Genomic DNA, 22379 nt, shown 5'->3' with positions numbered 1-22379 from the left:
ATTGAAGAACTAACAAAAATGAAAATAATTTTAATAAAAAGAGTTATTTTTTAATAACTGAAAACTGGCAAAGTTAAAAAGAAAAAGAAATTTTGGGACTAGATTCACAATACTGAGTATGCTGATTACTAGATGCAACTACAGCAATAGTTACCCCAAAGCAAAGAAAATTTACCACGAAGATAATTACAATCAAGCATAAAAAAGATGAGAAATATACCGGAGATTACTTAAAACAAATTTATATTTTATGAGATTTTTGAATTTCTGAGTGAGAATAGTGAGGACTAATGAATAATTTTACTAAAACAATAAATTATGAAAAAATATTCGAAATGGTTAACAATACCAGAAATATACAAGTGATTACCATTAATTAATCTTCATCGCATTCAGCTGATGGCCATTGAAGGGAGGATACAGTTCGGTCTAAAATTCTTCAACATCAGAAAATTAAATTCATGGCATACGAATTTTTTAGAAATCAAAAAATAACAAGAAAATGTTATGAAAATTAATAAAATTTGAATACGATAAACTAGCAAGAGCATAAAATGAAAACTTAACTTGTGAGAAACTAATCGCTTGTTCAAGTCGATTCCCCATAACCGTTCTTTTCTATCAATAGTCACTGCTTTTAAATAAAGTGGGATAGGCTTCCAATAATTTCCAGCTCGATTGCTGATCGCAAGACCTTGTAGTCTGTGAAGCTGTCCAGAAGCGGAAAGCGACCAGATTATTTTACACCCTACAGCCAAGTCGTAAACACCAGGCTCATTACTCGCCTGAAACCGCCATCTTCGAATTTCAATAAGCGTTTATTTTAAATCCATTCAAAACTTCAGACAGCAATTAACCTCTATCCATGACTTTCCAGAAGGGAGTACGTCCGTAATAGAATTGCGAGCCCATGCACGCCCACTGTTCCTCGAAAATACCCATACATACATTCCATTAGAGGATGCACGAATCTAAAAAAACAACTACTTTATTAAATAACAAATTTGAAAGTCACAAGCAAAAGCAGCATAATTACAGCCGAAATAAGCAAAGAGCTCTTCAATGAAATGTCTCATATATAAATTCCTAACTTTATCGAATATACAACCATCCAAAGCTTTCAGATGAATCCATTTAGGATTTGTACCAACTAGCGGTTCCTTCTTCTCATTCTTTACATACAAACAGGTTTCATTAGCTGCCGTAAGTACCCATAATGAAACCGATGTGACGGTAAATGATATTATTGGTGAACCTGAATATGCAGCAATTATGTAAATATTTAATCCAAATCTTCAAAAAAGTAAAAGTAAGATAAACTGAGTAGATAGACCTTCAAAAATAAAAAAATCGAAATCAAAAATAAAAAAATAAAAATAAAAAAGCTAACCGCAAGGCCCTGTGTCTAAGATTTTCCAATCAACACCAAATGGGGAAACAGTACTTATATTTTCCTTCACGTATATACAACCAGAACTATCCAATACATACACACTCTCGTCAAAAGACGACACTTCAATTATCTGAAAGGTTTTAAATTGAAACATATTAACAGATGAAATAAAGAAACAGTTCAAAGATAAACAATTTTTTCAAAAAAACATATGCAGCTTGCATCAAAGCACTTCAATTATTAATAAAAAGCTCTACGTACGAAATATATTACATTTGAATTGAATGATGCTGGAAAGGCTGGTAGAGAATAGAAATAACTATTTTTCAATCGATAAAGGAATACTTCATTAATTCGACATAAAGTTAAACAATCTGCAACAAAAATGTTACCATACATTGACCTTTTTGATTCATAGTGGGCTTTCTTAGGAAGAATTCTCCAGTCAATATTTTAACGTTCTTTACAAGCATAAAAAAACCCACCAATACTAAATTCACAAAAAACCCACCAATACTAAATTCAAAATAGGAAGAGTATTAAGTTTGCCAAGCTCGATCTCCTTCAAAAACTAACACAATAACAGATTACAAAAGTATATTTGCCGATTTTAATATATGAATAAACAAGCTTCTGCAACAACCCAAAATACTCACCAAAATCTTCTTTTAAACCTCCGCCTGCTATTAATTCAAAATTGTTGTCGACTGAGAAGCTATCCCTCACAATGTGTTCTAGGCGATGTCCAGAAAGAAAGCTGGCGCCAGATGACCAATAACACTTATTGTCGACACATACGAAAACTCCTGCCGAAGAGACGCGAATAATCCATGGTAAAGTCAACAACCGATTAATATCCGGTGAAACATCCCATGGATTATAAACCTCAAAGAAAAAATTCGAAAAAACCTGAGAAAAAACTTAAAATTTTATTTTTTAAACAACAGCAAATCAAACTGCTAGGAAAAATAATGTAAAAAAATATGGAACATGAAGTTTGTACGATTCTTGATAAACTGCAGAAAAATTATAGCAATTAGAAATAGTCAAGTTCTTATTTTCCTTCACCTTTTAAATAAATAGAACGTTAAAGAAAAAAAGTACTTTCATCCAACTCCCTGTCCAGCCAAATGGACTTTGATATCCCACACCATTTGTGAACCATAATGAATGTTTTTCATCAATTGCCCAACCACTCTGGCCATATAAACAAATGCTAATTAAACGCGTAGGGCCATGAGGCCTGTAAAATTTTTAGATATAGAATCAAAAAATTTTAATTTGAAAAGGGAAAGCCATTTTTAAATATTTTAATTTTCTCTTCAGCAAGTGATGATGAAAAATTAAGCAAAAAACGTACACAATTTCAACCCAATCCAATCCAACTGGACTATGCTTTAGTCCAGTGCGTACTACAAGGCGACCTGATTCAACTTGTAGCGCCCAAACCGCCAACTCACTTGCAGTGATGGAATGCAACAGCCACGACGTTTCGCATCTACTGAGAATTCCCATTTCCGGTAAACATAGTTGTACAAAAACCTTTAATTTAATTATTAAATATTTCAAAACTGTTTAAAAATCTCAAAAAACTTATGAAAAAAGAAAAAACTACATCCACAATATATTTTCAAAGACTATTTGCACTGTCATTTAAGCAACCTACATCAGTTTTAGCCTCTCCACTAGATTGTTTGCAAATACAGAGTGAAAAAAAAAAAAAAAAGAAACCATACCTCTCCTGATTTTGTTATGTACCAAGCCGAACGACTGGTTAGCGCAGCTTCAATTACACCACCACCCTCGTCAGCAACAACAGTCCAATGAAGAGATGTTAAAAATGAATCAGATCCAATGTTACTTTTCATGGGAGCAAATGCGACATTTTTAAGGATTTTCCAAACTAAGGTACCATCATCTTGAAAATTTTTAAAATTCAATTATTTTAACAATATTAAATAGTTGATCAAGGAACTTGGGATAACTCCGGAGTTAACACATACTTGATTCCCGTATTAGAATAATTACATATTAAGAATGAAGGCAATGAATGCTATTAAAATTAAATTTAAATAAAACAAGTAAAATGAAAAAATTTTCAAAAAATAAGCTATTCGATATAAAGAAAATAATAAAATTCTTCTTTGTTATTTTTGTTCTATGCTGAATCAAACTTTGCAGGAAAAAGCTTTTCATTAAGAAAATAATAATAAATTGAAAATAATTTTGAAAATATGCTAGTAACAGTACTACGAAAAATAAACTCCACAGCTCATAATGAAAGAAAATTTTTACACAGAAACTCAATACAAATCAACTTTTTTGAAATGGATCAACTTTGAACTAAACATTGGTTTATTAGAACAGCTACTAGGTCAGATAAATTCCACAAAACAAACCATTAACAACAAAATGATCTGCTTTCTGCTTTAATTTTATCCACTGCGGAGTGCCACAGTAAGGAATAAACAAATAATAAGGCCTTCTCTTTTTTTTCGAATGACAAATAATAAAATATTTGGATGAAACAGAAAAAGATGAACAGGAATATGGCAGTTTTATCTGAAATTAACACTAAGAAAAAGACAAGATTAACAGTAGTTTGGTGAACTTCATATCCTCTAGTGGAAAATATTTTAAGATGATATATTATTACTGAACATTTTTATGCTGAGAAATCACTCCTTCTTTAGTTGCATTAAATTTTTGAATCCTATCTATGTATAATTTTTAAGGCCTTTCCTTCTTTTTCAATTAAATTTCGATAGTCCCTACTTCTTGATTTCCAGTAGATAGTCCTATAAGTCCAAACTTAATTACTGCTTTGTTAAAATTATTTGTAACATAAGTGAAGAGATCAAAATAATGTTCCAGAAACCACACAAGAACCATGAATGGTTATTCGGATTTGGAGGTGTGAAGGACCCCAATATTCATAGTACAACCGAAATTAAGCTGCAGTTGATATATATATACGGAGCGCATTAACAAAAATAAATGATTTGGCAAATGATTAGAAGTTGCCAAGACTTATCAGACGCTATAATTCCATGATTCCTTCAAAAATTTACTTACTGCTCAACTGCCTAGCTATTACTGAAGACACAAATATATACTCCAAAATAAAATCATTCTGACTGAAAAGCATATTCAACAACTAAAAGTTAAAATGTATTAAAACCTCCAAACCTCTCTCCAAATATCACTGAAGTTATTCATCACAACAATGTTTTTGATCAGTTGTTCATCATCCGGTAGACATATAGCACTACTTGTTGCTTGCTACAGAACATTTTAAAATTATAGATGTCACATTATCATCACAAAAAAATAGATATTCTAATTGTATTTATAAAATTACCTCAAAAACAGAAGGTTTTCTTTCCAGTGCATCCTTCATTAAAAATTCATAAGCATTTCCTTCCATCAATAATTCCGGCATCGAATTCGCTAGATTTTGTTCAGTGGATTCTTCTGAAATAATTGTGTCAAAGTGTATTGATATCAATATTTGAATATTGATCATAGGATTTAATTAGAAGAATTAAGCTTTAAAAATTCTCACAGAAAAATTTGAAATTCTTAATCCGAAAATTATGATGGCAGTGAAAGGATTTCTTTTTACTCCTTTCCATCTCCAATTTGTGCAATTTCGAAATTTCCAGAATAAAATAAAAAAAAAAAAAACAAAACAAAACAAAACAAAACAATATCGACGACTTACTTGTTGCTGAGTCACGCTCTTTATTTTTCATATCAATACCATCATTCAGTTCAGCAATCCAAATCATCTGCAATTTGTAGTTAAAAAAAAAAAAAAATGAAGGGAAGATTGTTTTAATAAGTAATTCTAAAAAATGAAAAATAAGGATAATAATTTCGTATTCACTTCTTGACACTCTTTGCTGCAATCAGCTCTCTGTTTGATATTGCCACCATGTAAATCCTTCTGAGACTGACAGTTCACTCCGCCAATTTGTAACGGAATTGTAAGTGCTATAAATACTTAATTTCAAGAATGTTTCAGCAATCTTTTCTCCTACTAACTTAACCGTTGTCAAAAAGAAACGGCAGAGTATCTTAGTCTTGAATGCATACCTCCTTTGATATTTTTCAGCGTATGCTCATCAACAGAATTCAGATCCTCCTTGGATGAATCCATTAAGCTGGATTTGTCGAAATCATCCACTTTTCTAGTTTTCTTCCTCTTACACGTAAGAACTGTCTTCGTCCTACGAACCATAATTTCTTGAAGAATACCAGATTGTTCAACTGGGAACAATGGTTTTTCCACATCTACCGTGTCAGCATCACACATAGATTGCATCGTAAAGCCGTTCTCGACCTAGATTCTGGCATTTTGAAAAAGTTATGGAAATTTCAATTTTCAGATCTCAGAAATGACAAGCTTACGAAAATCTTTTAAATAACCAATATACCTGTGTACCAAAACCGCCCACTCTATCAACTAATTTCCGTGCCACTTTACTGACGTTTTCCACAATACTGGTTGGTTGTATCTGTATCTGCTCTACAAATCTGACTGGTAGTAATCTTATAAACAATAATCCAATAAAGACTACATAAACTCAAAGACTACTGAAAAATTTATGGGAAATCCTAATAGTTCTGCAAATAAAAAACATCTATAATAAAATAATTTACCAAAATGTTTTAAAATATTACTCCTATTCCGAGGCCGTGCAATACCCGACTTATCATCTTCTGAATCACTATCCGATGATTGATCGCAAAGAGAATTACGGCTGAAATAATCACCATCAGACTTGATTTAATAGTTTTCAGAAAGTGGTAAGAAGTTTTTGACGTGTGGATTACAGCAATAATTTTCACAGCCATAGAATAAAAGATTCATGATTTAGTTCAATAGCATTACCTGCTATTACGCAGAATGCAGTCCGAATCAGGCAAAGCATTCAAAATTGGAAGAGGAAAATTACGTAAAGTGGAAAAAATATTCATCTCCTTTGCTACTTTTAAGCCATCACAAAATACATCCTTCGAAGCATTTGGCAGTAATTTAGTAGTTTTTTGGAAAGAGCTTAAGAAGGTTTTTGATGTGAATTCTTTCGGTATTTCTGAAAGACTTTTATTATAAAAGAGATCGGAAAGATATAGAAAGTATGTTCTTCAGGTTTCAGATGCTATACCAGTGAATTTACTATCTGTAATACTAAACAGTAAACAATTATTTCAAAATATTAAATCTTTTTTCTAAACATAAAGAAGAGTATGGGAACCTAGAAGGCGCTGCAAATAAAGGAGGCGGAGTAGGATTATTAAAGCTTGAAAATCTCAATCCATTTCGAAGAAATGTAGCATAATTTAGAAAAGAATTCACCGCGAGCTTCTGTAAGATACGAAGGAACTTCGTTCGATGAGAGACGAAAAACACGATTATCTGGACCGAGGACAAAAATAGTTGAGAATGAAAATTCTGGCTCAACGCAAATAGATGTCTGGAAAGAAAAAATCCAAGCAATGAATAATGGATTTCTTTCAGTGCAAAAGATCCCAAAATTCCGATCAGCTTACTTCAAACGCTCTATCACAGAAAAGAGTGTTCAGATCAAATGATGACAAAATTGTAGTTTGATCCACTAAATTCAATAAAACAATGTGGTTGTAGAAATAAATTATACAAATTTGAGAATGCACCACTAACATGCACGATCTCCATTGCTGTAACCTGAAAATTCATTGAATTATAAAAAACTACTACATTTCTTAATGAATCAGATCTGAATTGAGCTTTTATTATTTTCCTGAGTTAATGAAATATATAAAACATCTTGGTGCCAATTAATACAGCAAGAAATAAAAAGACAACCTGTACTCAGTTGAAAAATCTGTTATGTCCAACTTCTGTTTTACCTAAAATTAAGCACCACTATGTTACATTTGTACAAAATATTAGAATATGTTCAATATGAAACCTTAAAATCGAAATAATGAGCAAGATCATGGAAACAAACACTAGTTGAAACGTGAATATTCTATATATACTTACGTCTTCCGACACACTAAAATTCTTTTTCTTCTCACCACAGGAAATATCGTAAACAACTATGAAACCATCTGACTGAAGAACGAATAATTCCGTACCACAGGGTTTAGCAATCATATGTATACAGATAGCTCTAAAAATCTTGGAAAAATTATTTTGTCAAATTTTTAAGTAATTCATAAATTTTTTTCAATTGATAAAAAAATTTTTTTTTCCTGTTTAACAACCAAAGTAACAAAAAAAAAAAGAATACTTCTGTTGATGTTGGTCGATTTCCAGTATAAAATTAAATTTTTCATCAATAACAGCGACTCTTCTAACAGTGCAGAGAGCTAGAAGGTTGCAAACATGAGTTAACTGCATTATACAGGTGTGTTCGAAGCAAACAAATGTCGTTTGAAAAATATTCTGCAAATATTTTTTAAATAAAACAAATCTCGACATTTTGACATTTTAAAATACTATCCAGAATGACTGAGACATTAGGTAATAAACGAACTGTTCAAACAATTCAACAAAATTGCGGCTTTACTGACACTAACAAAATCTACTGATGTAACGACCACAATACCAGCGTCATCAGCAGAAAATACTTTTTTTCCATCCTCTGTCCAAGCAATGCAATTGATCGCATGCCCTCTGTGTCCATCGAATGACAGATTTTGCCCCAGCTGCAAATTATGGTATGAAAAACTCCTACGAGTCTTCAAAAAGAGATAGATCAATACAAAATTTCCTGGTAAGTTACAAATGTAAAGTAGTGCGCTTATTATAATAAATTGAAATTATCCAAAAAAGATGAATCTCCTTCAAAAAGAAAACTATTATTAACAAATAAATAATGAATTTTCACTTCTAATGAAAGAAAAAGAAACTCTTCTGGTCGAACCGGGCTTCCCGGTTGGGAAATTCAGTAATATAAGGCCCCCAGAATTATACCCTGCGGCCAGCAAGTCATATTCCCCTGAGAAAAGTTTTACACATGTGATTAAATCATCGATATTTGTTCGTAAGCTGAAATTTAGAAGTTCAAGCATTTTGTACACGAAACTGTTAGAAAAGGAATGTTTTGTTGTAAAACCTTTTCATAACAACTTTTTTACCGCTTTGGTAATAAAGCGGAGACTATGTCTGGGTACCAGTCATATGGTCAAGAGTTCAAAAATTCCTGTATGTTTTGACATTATAAGTAATCAAAAATTTCATAATCAAAATTTTCAAAAAATTTCACAGCTCCCTAGCAAGCAGTGAGAAGCAAAAATGTTTCTGAAAGCTTCAGTCACTACAGATCTTATCATGTTAGCAATGTATCAAACGAGATGCAAAACTTTACGGGGAAGCGCTGCGATTCAATCGACGATTGAAAAGAAATAAAATACCACAGTTACTCCCAAATGCGATATAATTACGGCCAACATCGAAACATGTTAGTTTTGTTCTTGACGTGTCAGATGAGGATGTCGCCGAAACCTGTAGTACATAGTTTTATAGCAATCCCTAATTCCATCAAATAACTCAAATGAAAATTGTTCAAAAATGAGACATGAATATTTAACTAGTTCATGCACCCGTTTTAAATACGGAATTAATTAGGGTTATGGTTTATCGAAAACACCTGTTCAGTTAAAGCATAACACTCGTCCACGTGGTTGAAATATCCTGATATATTAACCATCGATCCAGCTCTTTCCTGGCAATCATCAGATTCAGTACACCTTCGGTAATCATTAGATATCATTATTTGCAAAACAGTAGTTCAGTTCAATTATTTGCAGTTACATAAATATAGATTTCTCGTTATGTCCATTACACCTGAAATAAAATATGACGGTATTGGGATATCATTATATTCCCCACTTGTGTAAGAGAAAAAAGTAGATGAACATGTGGTACTCTGATGTTATTGCGGTAAGCAAAGAGAAATTTCAAATGTGATCCTGTTCTCTAACTAACTTTTACTGAATATCCATCGCTGCCCTCTGACCCCGAAAAGGAAGCACCATTCGAAAGCACCCTTTCATCATGTTAAGCTAAAATGTTAACCAAAATCCGCAATTCAGACAGCCTATAAGCTACATTTAACAACGCCCCATTACGCCTCAATTCATTCCCATACATCGGGATGTCTATTTACGTGTTTTTTTTTTCTTTTTAGTTATTTTCCCTGAAATCATTTTTTTTTTTTTTTTTTCAACTTAATGCACTTTAGTAGTTAATAAAGTAGCTTGACACGATGAAAAGGTTTTAATATGTGTTGTGAACTTTACTTTTTAAAAAAAAAATTTTTTTTTCTTACCTAACTTTTTCTCAATTTTTTTTAAAAAAGAAAGATATATGAAAAATACTTAAGCGAGAAAAGAAACAAATTCCAATAGGAAAAGTAGAGAGAGGAATGAATTATGTTAACAAATCAGTAGAAATCGATAGAAGTTTATTCTTCAAATGTGATTTTAAAATAACACATTAATAACTTCACATGATTAAGTTTCGGCGAGATTTTTTTTCAAAAAAAGTAACGAATATTTCAGCTGATGATATGAAATAAAACATTGATAATCAATATTTCTGTTTCCCTTTTATTTCACCCAACATTTCATTTATTTAACAGCAAAGTTCATTTCGATGCAGTTCCTTCCTTTCCTGCTGTTTTGTTCATATCTTAATTTGTCAACTACATCTACGACATTTTTATGACATTGCTTGATATTTTATCAGTCCTTAATATAACTGTTAATTAAAAAGCTTTCTGTTGACTAAATTTAAAATGGAGTTCGTGTCGTTTCAACTGCACAAAACGTTAAAAACATAAATGTCAAGAGCCTCATTAACCAAGTTTTTAAAACAAACTAATTTTTGCAGTAAATCGCAAATGAGATTTTGGAATCGAATTTACTAATATTTGGACTAGTCAAGATCTAATAAGGTTTACGGTCTAAAAGTTTACGTCATATTCGCAATTTTACGATGATAAGCAGATAGATATAGATCTCGTTAAATTTTTCATATTCCATGAAATTAATTGATATAGTTTAAAGAATTCCTTATTACTGAAAAAAAAAATTCATCTACTATTGCAGTTGGCAATTAAACTAATATTAGAATGAGAATTTATGATGAATCATCATTGTGATTAACACATTGTTGTGCTACTCAGTTTAATGGAGTTTTATTGCACAGTTCTATACAAGCAAACGGTCTTAATGAAAATCGGACTTCATTTTCTGTAAGCGCTTTTTCTTGTATTTCCATTAAGCAGTGAGTAAGTAATGAATTGTCCAATGAAGACCACCTGTACTCTTTATATTAATTCATCTAAATATCAATGGGGTTGTTTTGACCATTCTAATATCACTAGAACGGTGTCACCAAGGTGTTATATTGAGCCGAATGATTTTGGTTCCATTCATTCTGGGCTCATTTCAATCTTCCCAATAATATACTTTTAATCAATGCATTTTTTTTTTTTACTTGTCTTGTTTTTTATTTATTTTGTTCTACTAAACTCATCGTTATTTGGTGCTTTCTTGATAACCTGCTGATAGTGAGTTTGCAAGTTTAGATTCGTAAACGAAATTATTAATGATGGTTTTTAATAAATACTTGGAACAATCGAATCTTCATGAAATCTTTTTTACATTATTAAACTTAATAAGACCATAGTGTGCAAGTTGGAATTACAAGAAGATAGAAGAATAAAAGCATTGTTACGTCCTAAACTATCTGTAAGCCAGCATATGTTTAAAACTTTGATTCTTCAAGCTTTATTTTATATTTTTACTTACAGTATCACAGCACAATTAATCATTCTTTGGGTGCTGAGCAAAGGACAAAATATCAATTCTGGTGATTCCAGTGCTGTTGGTACTGGTTTTCATAACAGCAATGTCAATACCGTACGTTCATCTGAAAGAGACAACGAACTGAGTGCCATTGAGAACAACATACATTGCACAGTACGGGTGAGTTAGGGGAAATAACTTGTTTAGTTTCGATTTCCTCTTTCTTTGTACTGAAGAATGTTGTGTTATGGAATAATATCTATTTATATGTCCGACATTAACAATATCCGAGGAATTAGTAAAATTTCAATTATGATGTAAGACTCCTACCGTTTTTTGGAAAATTGCAAAGAAAACAATTTATTATCACAATTATTCTGTACCGCTTACTTTAATGGGTATAGCATTAAATGAATAATTCAATTAATACCACCAAAGTAGAACTTTCAGTATAATTTCGGTGTCATAATTAAGTGAAAGATCAAAACAAGATTGAAACTTCACAGCAATAAAGCTACTTTGGAACACAATCTATTTCTTGATTTTCGAATGAATGCGGATCTAGCGAATTCCATGTATAATTCTAAATTTTGTAACATGCTTTGCAGAATGGTCGAATATATGTAAACGGCAGGTATGCGCGTAACATGCAACCACGAGATTATTTAAGTTTGTATCAATACAAAGAGAGCGTTGCAAGGTGGTCTATGATTCTTATCGATAATATACAATTGGTACACACTTAATTTATTACAGCAAAAAACTGTGATCTCCTAGTATTAATGAAGAGAAATGTAGTTTTCTTCCAGTGTTTCTCTCGAAATTAGAATTAGTTTTTAGAGAACCTTTCAAAATTTTAGTAGAAATCACTAAAAATTGAATGCGTAGTGAATAAGATATTTAGCAGTTAGTTCGTTTTTAGAGTTTTCCATGGGATCTTAGAAATCCGGAGCACAAAGAATTTCCATGGAATCCAGCAGCTTTTCCAGGAAAAAGACGTCGAAGAGCAGCAGTACCTTTTCCACGTTTGCCACAGTTCTGCTACGAGTAGATATTGAAATTTATATCAGATTATGAAATGTATATTGAGATCATCATAATTTGTTTACTGATTTTGATTGTTTACAGGAGTTTACTTTTGACTATTTTTATTCATTGAAATATTGTTTGTTTTGTTCATTATTTCGTAATTAAATTGCAAAAATATTTAATCTGAACTTGCATAAATTTTCATTTCATACTGAACTTCTTAAAAGTATTAGTGTATGTATGTTCCTGAATGTCTGACAACTTAGAAATATGTTGCTCAACTTAAATATGCGTTTTGTAATTTAATCTAAGCATAAAAACATTGTAGAAATATATTTGGCCATTTCGAGATGAATGGAACCTTGTAATATTGAGGTATACTACATGTGTGAGTATACTGTTGTAGTGAATCCATTTAAAAAGCAGAAAGTATTCTATAATGTCACTGTCACTTAGATTAGTAACGACATAAAATTATAAGATTGCAGCCATAAATATGAAGTCTCTGGAATTTCAAGACATTACTATTATTAAGCTGTATTATCGAAGTATTATTATGAATATTCATAAAAACACATAACAGTAAATAGTAATAGAAAAGACTTTTAGTGATGTTTGCTGATTATATTATCCGATGATTAATCTGATTTAGTTGAATGAAGGAAACTTACAGTCTTATACAAAGGAACCAAAATATCTTGCTACGCCAACTTCAAAATGCACAGTATTACGTAAACTAAATCGAACAACTGAAATAGTAATGATGAAGAAGAATAGCAATCTTAAAATATCAGACTTAAAATGTCATAAAATTGTCTTCCACTGAGACAACTGATCATTCATGCCAAAAGTTTGGTCTCAGTTATAATGTATTTATGTTTCAAAATGTTGCTGAAAAAACAGTAGAGATGGCAAATTTATACTATAAACATGTTAGAGACTCCGTCTAATAGCAGGGATATCATTTGTCATTCCCACTTATTATTCGCAGACTTGGTTCAACGAGTGATCCCAGTCAATTTTTCTATAAAATTTAATAAATAGCTAAAAATTTTCTCTCCAAATTTACTTTATTTAAAAAAGTTTGATAATCAATGGCTTCTCTAAAGCATACAACACCCAGAGTTACTCCCAATTGTTGAATCTTTCAAGATACACTTTGAGAATAAAAAAGGCTGATAATTACGCAAAATATATAGATAATAAAGTAACTTTTGTTGAAAGTAAGTCACATTTAAGTGCCAAAAAGACTGGTGTCACTAATGAAGACTTTTTGACCCATAGCGTCATTTCACGACTGGTGCAACAGATTATTACTTTCTAGGAAGAGATTCTGTTGAATTTACTTATTGTTTGAGCTATTTGCAATTCGTTTATTTTTTTTTTTTCGCTTTGCGTATTTATTTTTTTTTTTTTTTTTGAGTGAAATAAGATTAATACAGCTTGAAACAATTATCAGTGATTGTGCATGCGACATAAAATTATAACATTCCGAAATATGGGTAACACCAACATTCCGTAGATAACTGAAATGTGATTTTATAGATTTTAAGAGATTGACTGTGTTGGTAAATAGCCGGCTAATATTTCAGTTGTAAAAGCTGATTTCAGTGAAAAGGAAAAGAGAGAAACAGCTGAGATGAATAACCACAGATTGACGAGAACTTGAACTGCACTCGTTTCTGCGACCACGTATTCACGTCTCCATTCCGTGTATGGACTGCGAAAATCTATAACTCGATAGCAGTATTGGTAAGCTAATGAAGGAGAATAACAGTGACGTTGAAACGGGAAACGATTCATTGAGAACCTAGAATGATTCCTTTTCAGTGTTCAATTAAGAGCGTAAATTAAACAGAGTTGTCTCTGAATAGATTTTTTATTAATTTATTAATGAGATAACCAACATAGATTAGTCGAGAATTGGTTAGAGTTATTAGCCTAGAACTGGCAGAATAGTAGATCACAAGCCTTCACAAGTAAAATTAGATGCTACTAATTGTCCAGTTATTCTAGTTCTGAAGTAGTAGAATGTGTAAGAAAAAGTACGAAGATTTTGTATTGGATAGGAATAAGACATACCTCGTAAAAGTGCAGAACATTCCAAATGATGCCATAGCAGCCAATGCCATCGCAATACCCGAGCCAAATATATTTGCTAACCGAACAAATTTACCTGAAGGTTCTCTTTTCACTTCACTTTTCAAACATTTATTCACTATTTCATATGTCGAGTAATTATTATCAAATTGTGTATTCTTTTTTACTCAATCAAGTTCACAACAATATTTTAATATTATGCCTCGATAGTGGTATTTCCAGGTAATAATGCACTGGAATACGGTATAAAGAGCGACGAAAACAGCAGGCCATAGGTAAAAATATGTACAGCAGTAGAAGCGATGAAGTAATGCAGCGGGAATCATCATTATGCCGACTACTAGTTGACCATGATAAGAACGAATTAAGTACCTGAACGAGTTCATTCTGATTTTTAATATTTATATAAGCGGCAAAAATTAATCATAGTTCTACGACATCCATACTCTCAGGTGTTATTATCTAACTTGATCTTGGTTCTGATCTTTTCTATATTTGAAAGTGTGGCAGTAAAAAATTGAATTTATCTTCAGCATTTACGTTTGTATAAGAAGCATCATATATGAATTTCTTGCTTACGAAGAGAAAAAGGATAATTTTTCATAGTTCAATTTGTATTTTATTTTTTTCTGCACGCAACTGCTTCACTATATAGTTATGTGTTGCGTGTAGACCTCCACTATTTTATAATTTCACGTCAGTGCGGAAGAAATTATTGTAGGAATATAAAATAATTACCCGTTCTCTTCCGCGCTATAGTATGCAAGAGCTGTACAGGTTGCAGTATGCGCCAGTGCAAATCCGCTCAATAAAAAGGATGTCATAAAATTAACTGAACTTGTATGGAAGGTTATATCCAACTTAAGTAGCAGTGAATCGTGAAGTGGTCTTAAGAAGTCGTTGCAAGATTTCTGATAAGTTGATGTACGATATGATAAGCCATAACATAATGCTTGTAACATTGAAATCTGATTTGCTGGAATTATACATAGTTATCTTCTTCCCTCAGTATCAAAGATGAAACGTGATTTGAATGAATGTGCACCTGAAGTATCACGGGCATTATTATCTTCATCTTCCTTTAACATACCATTAACTCCACAAAATGTCTCAGTGATTGATGTTACTAGTAGAATCAGTCCCAAAGCTGCAGAACAACAATGAAGCACAAAGTCCATTCTGCAATGAATTGAAAAGTGTGAATCATTCTTCTAGTGATGATCAAAAAGAAATAATAATTAAAAAGATAAACATTGTTCTAATTACTACTCCGCGTATTTTCTTAATTAATTTGCAATTTTCTATGGAAATAAATAATGAACAGTTAACAGTTAGGGTGACAGTAACATTGAAATTAAAATTGAAGACTTGTCATTATTAAGGAATTTTATTGCATTCCGTAAAAATGCTTTACCGAAATGCCTTGCTTCAATTTGCTTTTGCTTTCAGTTCTCTTTGGGAAAAAAAGTTTGTGAAAAAAGCACAAGAGGTATTGCTATTGACTGTAGTAACTCTAAAAGTATCTATCTATCAGTACAAATATCAAACAAACATTTAATTGTAAGCAAGTTTTTCCCTTAAGTAGCACTAGCAATTATTGTTCTAGATAATCTAGTATCTTCTAGCTTAAATCTTCTAGCACTAGTAGAAATTAGATATGTTAAACATTTAAATAATCGAAGAAATATTTCATATCTGAGCTAGCAATTATCAGCTGCAAACAAGACTATTAATCTTTTTATTTCCATATATTTTATTTCTCTCTTCATCCTATCGATTGAAATTTATGGGGAAACAACTAAAGTGTTAAAAAAAAATTTGAAAAAGATGACGAAACCTGTTTGGAAAATGAAGAAAAAGGGCATGAAAAGCGGTGATAAAAGCAAAAACAGCAGTAGTGATGGGTATCAGAAATGGATAGAATGGTAAGCAAAATAGCAGATGATTGATACCAAGCCAAAATTCACACTGAAATTATTCAGGAATTAATGAATTTTAAGACTTTCAAGATATTTCAAGAATTTTAAAAATTACTACATTTTTTCGAAATAATTAAATCACTTTGTCGAAAATTTTTTGAAGAGTGAAAAGTAATTGTTATATGAGCAGATGAGATGATGGATTAAAGGAATTTCAGGAATTGCTATAGGAAGGAAGGTTTCTGGCTAACTGTAATCGCAGTCACCGGTAGTAAAACTATTATCTACTTTCCAATATTTTTTGTTTGAACAAAATATTTCTAAAAAAAGAAAAAGCAACTTACAAATGCCACAATAACAAGAAGCGGATTTAGTGACCAACGAAAACCGTTCCGACTATACACTGCCATCCTTACTTTACACGATTTTAGAAATATTGTCAAATAGTAAATAAGAATATCGCGAATGACATTGCCGAAAAAGCATTAACATTCTTTTTTTCTGGAATAAGCAATGCTTAAAACTCTAATTGCACTTCATCTTTGAATTAAGATAACAAAAAAGTCAATTGATTTATTAAGAACAATGATGGAAAGAGCCCCAGCTTTAATTGTTCGGATATGAGTTGCATAACAAAATGCGAATCAAATTTTAAAAATTAAAAAAGGTCCATAAGATTTAGAAATGATAAAATGAGTTGTTTCCAACAAATATAAGTCTTAACAACAAATCTGGATTTTTGAAAATGATACTTGGAAGTCGTAAAGTAAGGAACCGTAAAATATCGCTATTCGATTACTAAAATTAAGTAGCAGAAATTGATAACATTGAATTAATTTTAGAAACTATGTTTTTAAATTATTTTAAAATGTTTTTTATATTTGCGCTTAGAAGAAAATTGTGATGGGCTGTTCAGAAGAATTTTCTCAATGGATTAAATTTCAAATCTGTAAGATTGCAAGAGAGTACTACACTTAATTTGAAGAAATAATCTAGCCGATAAGCATTGTAGCTATTGAGTGAGTTGTCTTTCACATAGGCAGATAAAATGCTAAATAAGTAAAAACGAATTTCTACTGCTAGGCCAACTGCTCGCTTCTTCTGATAATTGAGTTGGGCCAACCAAACTAGGCATGCTTGCTTGCAAGGATGAATGCCTTTCCATTAGTGAATGCAACATAATTCTTAGTTCATCAATGAAACTACTACTACTATTCGTTTGTGGCCAGAAATAATGATGAAGACAAACGGCAAAATACAGCACATTCAGTGGCACAAAAAATAAAGTTGGAATTGGTCCAAGTGCCAATAGACTCTCAAATTCAGATGAAAAGTGAGAAGAATCACATTTATCGGCAGCAATAACTGAGATCACAAAAAATTAGCAATTTTTTGAGATTTGATAAATGAGGTCTGAAAAGACAGCACTGCCTGTGGTACTTCCAGTAGTTCCCTCGAGATGTAAATCATTTAATGTGTACTTCCTTTGTAATGTGAAAGCTACATTAGAGTCAACTAACTTTGACTCAACTGTGTACTTCCAATTGCAAAAATGGTTGCTATTAATATACCTTATTTTTCATTCACATTTTATTCGTAAGATATCAGTGATCTGTAATTTTTTCTGGCAGTATACTTAAATTCTCAAAAATTTTCCGATTTTTTACTTCTCATTTTCATCTAAATTGGATTCACGATCGATATTTTTTAATTCGATTAACGCTATCTTAATAGATTTGTCAATATAAGAATATTTGGCCATTTGTCTTATCAAAATGTTATGTCCAATACATTTTTGCTCTATTCGAAATGTCATACGTAATTAGCAATCCCAGTTAAAGTTGCCGTAGCAAATTTTCAACATCACAATTTCAAAAACTGTCTTAACATTTTTTTTTTTTCAAGTAAAAGAGTATCATATAAAAAAAATTCTTACAATTCCAAATCATCAAAAATCATTTTTTGACAATTATTTAATCTCTTAAAATCGTCTCATAATGCGCGAAATCGAGCTGCAAACTGTTGGTTTTCGTAATGTCATCGTAAAAAGTAGAGATAAAGATAGAATGGGAAATGTTTACAGATGGAATAGATTCAATGTACAGTTCTACTTCATCATCTCTTGTAGCTACTGTGGTTGTTTACCTTCCACAACACTGTCATTTGAGATGAAGATCAATTGAGAACAATTTTTCACATCTGTCATCATTTTTAGATATGTAGGCACAAAGGTCAATATCAATTATATTTTCTTTCAGCTTATTTTAAGTCTTCAAGAATTGATTGAAATTTTCTAATTGTTCTTTTTCGAAATTTATCTTAACTCATATCAATCTTAATTGTCAGTGATGAGCTATTATAGCTACCAGGACTATTCGATCATGCATATTTACAAGCTGAGAAGTAGATCAAACTAAGAATTAAACTCAAGTTTTGAACTGTCATTCTATTTGTTAAATGGTCTTGATTAAATGACTTAAAAAATTGATCTAACATCTCACCTCATTTACCATCTAAAAGAATACACTGCATTTTGTTTTATCATCAATCGAATAGATTGTACAAACATACATAAGTTTGAACTGGACAATTTATACGAAGAAAATGCAAAGTCTGAAGATTGCAATATAGCGGGAAAATGTCACTTGAACAAATCATTCATTTGTTGTTCAGTTTACTGTCTCCTTCCTCAAGTTTACTTAAAGAGACGAAGCGATATCCCAAACAGACAGATTTCGAAAGATAATATAGATGAAGAGTATGAGACAAATACCGTGTATCGACATCCAATGACAAATGATAAAAACTCGAAAGGGGGCGGACAAATTTAATTTACCTGAACTCTGTATAGATTTGCAATGGAATAAAGAAGAAGTTATGGAGCTGATCGCCAATGATTGCTACATTTCATCGAATACTGGGTGTGCTAAGTGGTAGTGGAGAATTTTCTCAATTTTCTCCAGTATGTTTGAAAAGTACTGGTTAAACAGTACTTTTCGATAAATGGATCTATGATTCATACACCACTTCAGATAGTTCTACAAAATTGAGCTAACCCAACAACCATCTGTTATATGCTTATCAGTTAACAAGCAGATACTGTTTCAAAATTCACTTTTTCACAATTCTTTTTTTCCATTAACAAAAACAGTATCAAAAAAGTTTCTACTTACAAATATATGTTTCCACTGAACGCTGCTGCATTTGCAGCCGCCCATGCGGCTGCTACTACTTCCGGAACAACAGCGACAGTAATTGCTGGATTATCAGGATCAAACTCTAATTCATTAGGAGCATCACATTGTCTGCCTACTACTACTGTTACTACCGCTATTGGCACTCCAACAACAGCTGGTTTCATCAATAACAAGTAAGTTAAAATATTTTTGATATAAATATATCAAAAAAAAAGCAACGAAAAATAACTAAAACAACAGACTAAATGAGATTTTATACTAAGTTGAAGCAATACTACGTGTATATTTTTTTATGCAAAATATCTCGTATATTTTTAGTATATTTATGCAAAATATCTCAAACAGAGAATCTAACAAAACTATGTTGAATAAGTTTCTTTCTAATAGCTGAAGTGCTGAAAAGGTATGTATAAAAGTAGCACTAATGTAATATCAGATAGCAGGCGCTGTTGACAGAAGAAGAGAGAGGATGGGAATAAATTGGGATAAAGATTGTTTCGCAAATTAGATGATTACTTTCTAGAACAACTCAATGAATTAATCGTAAACAGAACTACTGTTCTATCTCAACAGATCACTTCAGGATAAAACTTACTAACATTTTCATTCAACAAAGTCGATTCCAGTAGTTTCGAAATAAATTTTTCATTTGTTAACCTTAAAAACGAAATATCTTTTATCTATTAAAACGAGACTATTTTTCACTGTTGCTTCATTAAGCGAAAGTTTTTTTAATGACAAATATTGAATGATTCTTAGGCTTTTCACGAATTGCACATAATGTAGTACTAAATCCACTTTTTGAAAAGTTTGCTTCTGCAGATGTGATATACTTGATGGTGGTACAGGAGTAGGTAACTGTTGCAACTATCCCTCATCATCCTGGACTGATCACTTACCGTTACTTGGCGGTGAGCTTTCCTCTTTTAACTTCTATTTATTCATTGGTATGAGATTAGTTTAGTAGTTTATAAGCTTTTATGAAGATTTTTTATATTACAAACGAACACAGTCAGAACAAATGCATTTGATCGCCATTATTTAAAATTTTTCAACTTTTATAGACAAAATATTTTTCCAACTGAATATGTTGCATAAATTTGACGATTATCGATATGTTAAACTACTTAATTTGAAATACAGTCATCATTCAGGACACCACCGAGCTTCACCAACATTTGATGCTTCGTATTCACCATGTGCCACTTCCTATGCAATGTATGATCAGACCGCATTCAGTACACATCAGTCTTATCTTACATCATCTGCTGTTCCTCTCGGGTTTGTTATCACTTCTTTTATAAATTTAATTATCACTCAAAATAAAACATTTATTCCTGAAATTATGGATTCATTGTACATTTTTTCAGAATTTTTATCTCGTTGTTTAGGTTTGAAATAATAAATGCAGCAGTTGCTGGTTGTAGTCAAGTTGAAAAAAATCTGGAACCATCATTACTACCTACTTCATTACAATGTAACAAATCCGAAAATGAAGAAGATATTAATGATGCCAGTATAACCAGGTACTTTCTCATATTGTCTGTTAAAATTAGCATTTAAAAAATTTCAATTTACTTTTACTGGTTTCTTCCATACAGCATGTTGTGATTATCGGAAAGGTGACTAATGTAAGTAGTGAAGTAGATGGAATGAACATTGAAAATTTATATGATATCGTTGAAATAATTAATTAATACTGCTTTAGTAGAGGGGCAAGTGAAGACATTACCGATGTTCTCAATGAAAACGATACAGTTAATGAGGATGAAGGTGGACATTTCGCTCTTAATTTGAATTTAACAATTCTCACTGATCAATTACAAATTATATTCTATTATTTTACATACATAAAAATGCTTCTCTAAAACAAAGAAAATGTGAAGAAAGAAGTTTCTTGAAAATCTTCTCCTCCACATTTCCTAATTTGCTTTTTATTGAAGAAAGCGGGAAAAAGAAACGGCGTAAACGACGGGTCTTATTCACAAAATTGCAAACTTTTGAACTTGAAAGGAGATTCCGCACACAGAGGTATCTTTCGGCACCTGAACGTGAACAGCTTGCTATGCAAATCCGGTTGACACCTACACAAGTAAAAATTTGGTTCCAGAACCACAGGTATTTATCAAATCTTATGCATCAAATATTTATAGTTTAATAAAATTTCTAGAAAATTCCGCGCTTTAGTATGAATTCAAAGTCCAATTTCATTTCCTCACTTTGAATTGATGCCTTTTTTGTAAAGAAAAGATGTTATGTTATTTAATTTATCTAAGATGTGACGTTCTTTGATCTTTTCATTTATAAACATACTAACTCACACCTTTCAATTCAAATTAGAAGATTTATTCATATGCAAAGCTCTAAAGCCTTCCAAAAATCTTCCACTATTCAGGTACAAAACGAAGAAGACCTATCAGGATAAGAGAGTAACTGGTAATCTGTCACAGCCAATGCCATCTATTAACTTTTCTCAATCAAAACGCATCCCGGTACAAATGCTGGTGCATGATGGAAAACCATGCCCTACGGATTTTGTTACCGGTACTTACCCAGCATCAAATACTCTTCCGGATCCATTCACACCAAATGGCAGCTATTTCACACCTACCACTTCTATTTTGCCTTCTAATTCACATTATTACATGCCAAATAGATGGACTTGGTAATTGAATGGAAGTTGTACATTAACTACCATTTAAAATTCTAAGAAGATCACTGTCACTTTAGGTAATCTTTGAAAGAAAATAGAAAGTGCATCGCAACTCATCCCTTTTATCTTTTATAAAAATATTTATAAAAGAAAAGATATTCTGGACTTATTAGTCCATCTCAATATATTTATGAAATGATTGCTTAAGAACATTTAATTTCTGCAGTTCTATGTCAGAAAATATTACGACCATAAGATCGCAATCATTTTGCCATTTCACA

The 22379-nt window shown here is 31.6% G+C and overlaps 4 protein-coding genes across 5 annotated transcripts; 2 read left to right on the top strand and 2 right to left on the bottom strand.

Moving 5' to 3' along the window:
- Positions 1 to 376: 376 nt before the first annotated feature.
- Positions 377 to 9159, bottom strand: Bm9955 (Uncharacterized protein; the record flags this gene model as incomplete). The annotated part of the gene is made up of 28 exons (XM_043081891.1): positions 377 to 429; positions 563 to 785; positions 858 to 971; positions 1092 to 1255; positions 1391 to 1523; positions 1667 to 1767; positions 2050 to 2278; positions 2498 to 2636; positions 2754 to 2935; positions 3130 to 3311; positions 3793 to 3955; positions 4583 to 4675; positions 4755 to 4867; positions 5118 to 5184; positions 5283 to 5389; positions 5492 to 5738; positions 5833 to 5924; positions 6059 to 6159; positions 6291 to 6492; positions 6756 to 6873; positions 6950 to 7103; positions 7245 to 7288; positions 7425 to 7554; positions 7675 to 7829; positions 7958 to 8092; positions 8297 to 8435; positions 8755 to 8891; positions 9037 to 9159. The coding sequence occupies 28 exons, from the start codon at positions 9157 to 9159 to the stop codon at positions 377 to 379; spliced, it is 3840 nt and encodes a 1279-aa protein (XP_042937825.1).
- A 1420-nt stretch (positions 9160 to 10579) lies between these two features.
- Positions 10580 to 12251, top strand: Bm9956 (Uncharacterized protein; the record flags this gene model as incomplete). The annotated part of the gene is made up of 4 exons (XM_001901788.2): positions 10580 to 10644; positions 11206 to 11380; positions 11809 to 11934; positions 12123 to 12251. 4 exons carry the CDS (start codon positions 10580 to 10582, stop codon positions 12249 to 12251), a joined length of 495 nt encoding a protein of 164 aa, XP_001901823.2.
- Positions 12252 to 13777: 1526 nt separating this feature from the next.
- On the bottom strand, positions 13778 to 16658 carry Bm4132 (Uncharacterized protein; the record flags this gene model as incomplete). The annotated part of the gene is made up of 7 exons (XM_001901789.2): positions 13778 to 14039; positions 14312 to 14405; positions 14514 to 14701; positions 15068 to 15305; positions 15375 to 15508; positions 16167 to 16297; positions 16593 to 16658. The coding sequence occupies 7 exons, from the start codon at positions 16656 to 16658 to the stop codon at positions 13778 to 13780; spliced, it is 1113 nt and encodes a 370-aa protein (XP_001901824.2).
- A 2769-nt stretch (positions 16659 to 19427) lies between these two features.
- On the top strand, positions 19428 to 22114 carry Bma-ceh-22 (Uncharacterized protein; the record flags this gene model as incomplete). 2 transcript variants are annotated; one of them, XM_001901790.1, is made up of 7 exons in its annotated part: positions 19428 to 19618; positions 20268 to 20356; positions 20600 to 20726; positions 20837 to 20971; positions 21154 to 21218; positions 21389 to 21563; positions 21841 to 22114. In XM_001901790.1, the coding sequence occupies 7 exons, from the start codon at positions 19428 to 19430 to the stop codon at positions 22112 to 22114; spliced, it is 1056 nt and encodes a 351-aa protein (XP_001901825.1). The 2 variants fall into 2 exon arrangements, with proteins under 2 accessions (XP_001901825.1, XP_042937824.1); XM_043081890.1 differs by lacking the exons at positions 19428 to 19618; positions 20268 to 20356 and having other exon boundaries at positions 20662 to 20726.
- Positions 22115 to 22379: the final 265 nt, after the last annotated feature.

Source organism: Brugia malayi (genome assembly GCF_000002995.4).
Source record: "Brugia malayi strain FR3 genome assembly, contig: Bm_v4_Chr4_scaffold_001, whole genome shotgun sequence".
Lineage (NCBI taxonomy): Eukaryota > Metazoa > Nematoda > Chromadorea > Rhabditida > Onchocercidae > Brugia > Brugia malayi.
The sequence above is the reverse complement of the archived record's forward strand: the minus strand, read 5'-3'. Positions and strand labels throughout refer to the sequence as shown.